Below are 8,514 nucleotides of genomic sequence, written 5' to 3'. Positions count from 1 at the left end.
CTCAGAGCGCTTTGCTAGAGTACCCCCTAGGGCGAATCCCAACAGAGTTTTTTAAAACACTAATTGGAGTTGTTAATAAGACTAATTATAAAAAAGTTTCAGTTTTTTTTCCGAATAATCAAAAAACCAAGTCAATCAAAATAAAATCGATCATGCTACAAAAAAATCAACACAATAAAGCAAATAACATAAAGTTCTTATTGAGTGAAATATGAAATAAAACAAATACTACAACTTAACTTTTAAATAAGTTACAAAACAAATAAAATTGAATAACCTAACTGAATATATAGCACACACAATAACTCATCCTCATAAGGATGGTATAACCCAAGTTGGCGGACAAATATGACTTAGTGATAATTCAGGATAGAAAGATTCAATATTTCCATCTTCAAGATTGTAACATCCCATGTCTTTTCCACCGCCACATTCCAAATGATAGTTTTGATCAAACCAATCATCAGTAAAATATATATGATTAGGCTTGATCACCCCTGTAAATTTAGTGGAGTCGATAGAAGTTGCTCCATTACATCCCACAAAAATCGTTGAATCTCCCAAGTTGTTAAGCTCTTTCATATTACCTTTCACTACATCTAATTCATATAGTTCAAATTTAACAGTTTCGAGAGCCCTGCTAGCATTTGAACGCCTTCTACCAAATCGGGCAACAAGTAAGAGTGCATCGTTTACGTCAACTAGATAGAACTGAGTTGAATGTTGTCGAAACAACTTCTTATCATCGTTAAGGTAAATTACGTTAGACTCAGGAACACTATTAGGTCCTTGAAAATCAATAATACCTAATGCACCGCTCCAAGTAACAAGATAAAATTGGCCCTTGAAGTAAATCATATCGGACACTCCACCTACTCTGTGACCGATGCGGAATTTATTCCAATTGATATCTCCAGGTCGCCAAAAGGCTAAATGATTAACATCTGTATTATATGCAATGACGAGTACATAATCTGAAGTAAAAGAAGGATTAGCAGATAAAATAGCATTTCTGATGTAGTTATACTCTTCTTGTTCGATTAATTCCTCATCTTCATCAATTAGGGCAAATTGATTAGGAAGTCGAATTTGGGTACGGGAGAAAGGATTCAACAAATTAACGTTTTCTCCATCGAATGATTGGGTGAGAAGCCATCCTACCTGATGAGATGGGAAACACTCTCGGCCTTTAGCCTCGGGGAGGTACAATTTGCGGGAAACTTTACCCTTGGAAAGAGAGTAAAATTCTCGATAATAATTATTTTCATGATCATCAGGGAGCATTAGTAAAGGAAGTTGGGCAGAAAGCACATCGAAATTGTCCTTGGTAGAAGCTGTTCGCCATGAATTACAAACACAATTGAAAGCAATGAAATCTTCAATCACTTTAACACGATTTGCAATCAGAACAAGGAGGTCATGGGGCATTCCTGCCCAATCCGCCATAGCAAGGGATTGTAAGAATTGCAACAATTTGAGGGCGTTTTATATATAAGGGGACAAAGCAGGACTTTCCTTGTATTCACAAGGATTTGGAATAGAAAAAGGAAAGAGAAATTTTAGAAATAATAAGACTCTGAACCAAAATATATTATTTGAATCTTACTTCAAGTTCTATCTATTCTGTGTATTTTGTATTTTCTATATATAGAAAACTAACTAGTATTCAACCAAATTAAACTAGGACTAGAAAAAATCTATTCCTATATAAATTAGGACAAACAAATCTTAACTAGACATAATTAAATAAATACCAAAAATAACAAATTCTAAACAACTTAGAAAACCTACTCCAACTTCTAATTATTATTCCAATATAGCTATAGTTTTAGTAATTGCGCTCCATAGCTATAGTTCTATTTGCTATGGAGGCTGCAGTTTTTATATTTTGCTTGCAAATATACAAATATGGTAAGTATATGATATTGATATGTATCGTAGAAGATAATTTTGATACATGATTAAACACACCTAATACATATCTGATACATGAATACATAACCATATGTATTGTGTCATCTTTGTATTAGGTGTGTTTAGTTATGTATCCAATACATAACAATGAGTGCTATATGTATTGACAATTTCCATTCTTGAATAACTATCAAATTAGTCAAGAAAACTATGAACTATTATATTCAAAAAGCATGTCATATAAATTGAGATGAGAAATCGTTACACAGATGTTACAAAAAGTTTAACTCAATAAAACAAATAAAATAAAGTTCTTATTGATTGAAATCACGAAAGAAAACAAATACTATGATAAATTGCAAAAAACAACAAAAATGAATAAATTACTGAACATATAGCACAATAGCTCCTCATACAAGTTGGCCTCACAATGATGGTATTACCCAAGTTGGTGGGCAAATACAACTTAGTGGTAATTCAGGATAAAAATATTCAATATTTCCATCTTCAAGATTGTAAACTCCTGTGTCTTTTCCACCACCACATTCCAACGATAAGTTCTGCTCGTCCCAATCATCGGTAAAATATATGTGATTAGGCATAATCGCTCCTGTAAATTTAGTGGAGTCGATGGAAGTTGCTCCATTAAGACCCAAAAAAATTGTTGAATCTCCCAAGTTGTCAATCCGTTTCAATTTACACTTCATTTCATCTACTTCATATACTTCACATTTAAAAGTGTCCACGGCACTGTTATCATTAGAGCGATTTCTACCAAATCTGGCAACAAATAAGAGTGCATCGTTTACGACAACTAGATAGTACTGAATTGAATGTCGAAACAAGTCCTTGTTATCGTTAAGATAAATCAAGTGCGACTCTACGCGTCGGTCACGACTTTGGACATCAACAACCCAGATTTCAGCTCCCCAAGTAAGAAGATAAAATTTGCCCTTGTAGTAAGTCATATTGCAGACTCCACCATGTCTTTCATCCATGTCAAATAGAGTCCAATTGATATCTCCAGGTAGCCAAAAAGCTAAATAATTAACATCTGTGTCATATGAAATTACGAGTACATAATCAGATGTAAAAGATGGATTGGCAGATAGCGTAGCCAGTTTGATGTGGCGATAGAACTCAGGTTCTTCAATTAAGTCGTCAGGACTCTGTAAAGCTCTTAACGCGAATTGGTTAGGAAGATGAATTTTGGTAGCGGAGAAAGGATTGAACAAATTGACCTCTTCTCCGTCTAATGATTGGGTGAGAAGCCATCCCATGTGATGAGTTGGGAAACAATCTCGCCCTTTAGCGTCAGGGAGGTATAATTTGCGTGAGACTTTACCTTTGGAAAGAGAGTAAAATTCTCGATAATAAGTTTTTTCATCATCATCAGGGAGCATTAGCAAAGGGAGTTGAGGAGAGAGAAGATCGAAACAGTCCTTAGAAGAGGCGGTTCTCCATGAATTACAAACACAACCGAAAGCAATGTAATCTTCCATCACTTTAACACGCTTAGCAATCAGAACAAGGAGGTCATGGGGAAATCCTGCCCAATCCGCCATAGGTTTCTAAGAAAGAAGGATTGAAAAACTTACAAAACAATTGGAAGGATTTATTTATATTTATAATAAGTATTAATAAACCAAATCCTAATTTAAATCAAGGATTTAGAAAAGTCAAACTAATTACGGTAATCAAAGTTTCTCATATAAGGTAATATGAATTAAGTGATTTTATTTTTTAATTTCCTTGTTTTTTCTTAATAAAAGACTTGTAATAGGTACGACTGGACTTCATTTACATTCATATTTTGAGGGTTATCAATTTTTTAACAATTTGAGGTTCTGATAGTAAATTAATAAATTATAGGCTTAAGTCATCGACCGCCCCTTAAAGTTGTTCGCATAATTCACTTAGACACCTCAACTAAGACTTGTACCTATTGAACACCTAAATTGTTCAAAACATGTATCTATTAAACACAAAATGCTGATATGGCAAAAAATGTGTTTTGCACTTCCCTAAAACGTGTGAAAAGATTCAAAATAGTGTCTTTTTGAAATTTTTTTACATTTTTTCTTCTTTTATTGACACTTGACATTATAATTAACTTAAAAACATTTTTCTTCTTTCATTTACACTTTTTTGAAAAAAGAAAAGGATCCACTCTCTACCTATCATCTTCTTCATACTTTAGTTTGCAAAACTTTCTTCATTTTAGCTCCAACATTGTTTTTCTTTTTCTTTTTTTTTTTATAAAAAAAGGAATATTATTTCTTCCAAATATGAAGATAAATGAAAATCAACTATAAAGATTCAGATTTGAAAGTTCGTATGATTTATTTCAAATCTCATAAAAATAAGGAACAAATATGAAGAAGAAGAAGAAAAAAGATAAATGATTTTTACCTATAAAAAAAAGTTAGCCGATATTTGTTTATCACAATTTTCGAACAAAGATTTTTACTCAAATTCATATACAAACCCATTAAATTTATCAAAAATGACATTCAAAAATTTGAAAGAATTAATTTTTGAGCTATCAATTTCATTTTGTCATCGATGTAGAAATGAATAATCGCCGGCAAAATTTTCTTTCTTCTTCACTCTTAGTATGAAAATGTATATATATCTTTTTTAACAGTTAATCTTCAAGTTATTTGAAAAGAATTAGGTTTTGTGATTTGAGAAAGAATGTGTTTTGGGAAGAAGATGAAGATGAATAGGGGTTGGGTAGGGGTGGGGTTGGGTAGAATAAGTTGACATTTTCATTTTTTTCTTTTTCTTTTTAAAAAAATTAGATATAAAAAGTGTTTGAAATAATTTTAAACAAAATTATTATTTTTATAATTTACGGGGCCCAATGCCACGTGTTATTTTTTAATTAGCCGTTTTGCCACGTCACCGCAAGTGTATCACACACTCTTCATATATTTTGCTGATTATCAAAAAATGCCTAATAAGAACAATTTTTGAATTGATAAAAGTGTTCAATAGGTACTAGTCTTAGTTGAGGTGTCTAAGTAAATTATGCGGACAACTTTAAGGGGCCGCTAATGACTTAAGCCTAAATTATATTTATAGTAGTTCAATTTTATTAGTTTGTAGTATTAAGGGGTCGTTGGTAGGCGCACATTAAAATAAATAGTCCATGTATTATGTGTGGTATTATTTAGTACTATGTTTAGTAGAAATTTGGGCCTATGTATAACTAATCCATGGATTAGTTATACCTCCTACATGGTATTATAGGATGTATGATTAATACCTTTATATATATATATATTTGTATTTTGAAAATTTTATAAAATTGCATACATATTAAAACTACAACTTGCAATTTTTATGTATAAATGTAGATGATTTATTCAATTTTACTATTGTTTACCGCCTTTTCAATTTTTAATGTGATATATAGTTTATCTTTTTTAAATTGAAAATTGACATTTTGTAAGTGAACAATTTACTAAGATGGTAATAATTTATCCTCAAATAATTTAAATGGAAAAAAAGACAAACATGACAACAAAAATTTTCTTCTCATAGCTAGTTAGAAGGCCATAAAAAAATAATATTGTCTGGCAATTATTTACCTTAACTCAATTACATAATAATTTAAGGGTATAATCGAAAAGAACTTTTTTATAAAGTTTTAATCCAAACACAAGATGAGGTGGGAAATAATGAACCAAACACTTGATAAAAATAAACCCTGCATTATTAGTTTTTGTACCAAACAACCCCTAAATGTTAGTTTTGAAGCCAGTAACATTGATGCATCCGTGGATGAGAACTGATACAGTGCTTAGTAATAAACCCCAATAACTCGCAGTCTCGAATGAAAAATCACTTTCTTATTTGATTATTTGACAAGTTTTACTTGAATGTAGGTCGGTCAATTGAAGGGAGTATCGTTCAATCACAATGTAGAAGAGCTAAAAAATATTCTGGAATAGAGTTGCTATATGCTCTGTTTTTTTCTCTTCAGGTTTGCTGTCTATTGTTCATCCCCTAAAGTGTTGTATTTGGCAAGTTTGTGTGCCGCTTGGTGGCCAGTTTGTTGTTCATTGCCATCGTCTGTCGTGTGTGTTTCGAGTTCATCTCGGGGTATTGTAGTTGTCACCCTTATCACTTACCCCTTGCCTGCTTTGGATGAAATTATATCTGAATAGTATGCTAGTTGATCATATTGTTAAAGCTTTTTTTATTTATTTTTTAACTTGACTCAAAATTTATTTTTCTCGCCCTTTAGCCTCAGGGAGGTACAATCTCCGTGAAATTTTATCCTTGGAAAGAGAGTAAAATTCTCGATAATCATCTTTCTGAGGGAGCATTAGTAAAGGAAGTTGAGGAGAAAGCACATCAAAATTGTCCTTAGTAGAAGCTATTCGCCATGAATTACAAACACAACCGAAAACAATGAAATCTTCAATCACTTTAACACGCTTTGTAATCTCAACAAGGAGGTCGTTGTTCAATCCTGCCCAATCCGCCATAGGTTACTATTGGACGTCATTCTTTTTATATTTATAAACCAAATCCTATGTGAACAAGGATTTGGAATACGTAATCAAATTTTCTGATCATATTAGGTAATCAAGAGACAAGTGATTTTATTTTTAATTTCTTTACAAGTTATATAATAAAACAAACATTAAGATAAACCGTTGTAGGTGTAACCAACTTGTTATTAAGGATACGTATGAAGAAAGAAATAATAGAAAAAGAGTGTCCAATTTACATCAGAAAATTCACAAGATTATGCACGTCTCTCTTTAATCCTGCCTAGACCAAGAGGCTCGACTAGAAAGGAATAGGCGGAGAAATTTTGTGTCATATATAATTTTGTCCTAGATAATTCCTTCTGATTAATTGGAGTTGTTAATAAGACTAATTATCAAAAAGTTTCAGTTTTTTTTTTTTCCGAATAATCAAAGCAACCAAGTCAATCAAAATAAAATCGATCATGCTACAAAAAAATCAACACAATAAAGCAAATAACATAAAGTTCTTATTGAGTGAAATTATGAAATAAAACAAATACTACAACTTAACTTTTAAATAAGTTACAAAACAAATAAAATTGAATAACCTAACTGAATATATAGCACACACAATAACTCATCCTCATAAGGATGGTATAACCCAAGTTGGCGGACAGATATGACTTAGTGATAATTTAGGATAGAAAGATTCAATATTTCCATCTTCAAGATTGTAGCATCCCATGTCTTTTCCACCGCCACATTCCAAATGATAGTTTTGATCAAACCAATCATCAGTAAAATATATATGATTAGGCTTGATCACCCCTGTAAATTTAGTGGAGTCGATAGAAGTTCCTCCATTACATCCCACAAAAATCGTTGAATCTCCCAAGTTGTTAATCTCTTTCATATTACCTTTCACTACATCTAATTCATATAGTTCAAATTTAACAGTTTCGAGAGCCCTGCTAGCATTTGAACGCCTCCTACCAAATCGGGTAACAAGTAAGAGTGCATCGTTTACGTCAACTAGATAGAACTGAGTTGAATGTTGTCGAAACAACTTCTTATCATCGTTAAGGTAAATTACGTTAGACTCAGGAACACTATTAGGTCCTTGAAAATCAATAATACCTAATGCACCGCTCCAAGTAACAAGATAAAATTGGCCCTTGAAGTAAATCATATCGGACACTCCACCTACTCTGTGACCGATGCGGAATTTATTCCAATTGATATCTCCAGGTCGCCAAAAGGCTAAATGATTAACATCTGTATTATATGCAATGACGAGTACATAATCTGAAGTAAAAGAAGGATTAGCAGATAAAATAGCATTTCTGATGTAGTTATACTCTTCTTGTTCGATTAATTCCTCATCTTCATCAATTAGGGCAAATTGATTAGGAAGTCGAATTTGGGTACGGGAGAAAGGATTCAACAAATTAACGTTTTCTCCATCGAATGATTGGGTGAGAAGCCATCCTACCTGATGAGATGGGAAACACTCTCGGCCTTTAGCCTCGGGGAGGTACAATTTGCGCGAGACTTTACCCTTGGAAAGAGAATAGAATTCTCGATAATCGTCATCTTTCTGAGGAAGCATTAACAAAGGAAACTGAGGAGAAATCACATTGAAATTGTCCTTGGGAGAAGCCATTCGCCATGAGGTACAAACACCACGGAAAGCAATGTAATCTTCCATCACTTTAACACGCTTTGCAATAAGAACAAGGAGGTCGTTTGGCAGTCCTGCCCAACCCGCCGCCATAGCAGAGAAGAGAGATCTGGTATGTATGGGATTCAAGTCTAGGGCATACACAAGGATTGTAAGAATTGAACAATTTGAGGGCGTTTTTATAATAGGGAGGGAGACAAAGCAGGACTTCCTATATTCATAAGGATTTGGAATAGGTACGACTGTCAGGCCCATTATGTTTCGGACATCCTTTACATTCTTATTTTGAAAAGAAAAAAATTACTTATGATTCATCTCCTACAATATTTGGGAAAACTAAACTTCATGCTCCATATAAGCAAATTAATTAGGGGAAACTTTTCACATATAGCCACTTAAAAATAATATAATTATGCTTTATAGTTATAATTT

General features: G+C 32.7%; 3 protein-coding genes across 3 annotated transcripts; all 3 read right to left on the bottom strand.

The window, feature by feature from the left end:
• Window positions 1-312: 312 nt before the first annotated feature.
• On the bottom strand, window positions 313-1,446 carry LOC125833356 (F-box protein At2g26160-like). The gene has a single exon (XM_049512498.1). It carries the CDS (start codon window positions 1,444-1,446, stop codon window positions 313-315), a length of 1,134 nt encoding a protein of 377 aa, XP_049368455.1.
• Window positions 1,447-2,339: 893 nt separating this feature from the next.
• LOC125833355 (F-box protein At2g17036-like) lies at window positions 2,340-3,479 on the bottom strand. Its single transcript, XM_049512497.1, has one exon. It carries the CDS (start codon window positions 3,477-3,479, stop codon window positions 2,340-2,342), a length of 1,140 nt encoding a protein of 379 aa, XP_049368454.1.
• Window positions 3,480-7,044: 3,565 nt separating this feature from the next.
• LOC125833354 (F-box protein At2g26160-like) lies at window positions 7,045-8,175 on the bottom strand. The gene has a single exon (XM_049512496.1). The coding sequence runs from the start codon at window positions 8,173-8,175 to the stop codon at window positions 7,045-7,047; it is 1,131 nt and encodes a 376-aa protein (XP_049368453.1).
• Between the last annotated feature and the right edge of the window lie 339 nt (window positions 8,176-8,514).

Source organism: Solanum verrucosum, unplaced genomic scaffold (assembly GCF_900185275.1).
Source record: "Solanum verrucosum unplaced genomic scaffold, falcon-dt-bn FXZP01000142.1, whole genome shotgun sequence".
Classification (NCBI taxonomy): domain Eukaryota; kingdom Viridiplantae; phylum Streptophyta; class Magnoliopsida; order Solanales; family Solanaceae; genus Solanum; species Solanum verrucosum.
Note: the sequence above shows the minus strand (reverse complement) of the source record. Positions and strands in the feature narration are given on the sequence as shown.

Bases quoted from the DNA above. Each gene is read 5' to 3' on its own strand.
- LOC125833356 (XM_049512498.1), bottom strand. From the start codon at position 1,446: ATGGCGGATTGGGCAGGAATGCCCCATGACCTCCTTGTTCTGATTGCA.
- LOC125833355 (XM_049512497.1), bottom strand. From the start codon at position 3,479: ATGGCGGATTGGGCAGGATTTCCCCATGACCTCCTTGTTCTGATTGCT.
- LOC125833354 (XM_049512496.1), bottom strand. From the start codon at position 8,175: ATGGCGGCGGGTTGGGCAGGACTGCCAAACGACCTCCTTGTTCTTATT.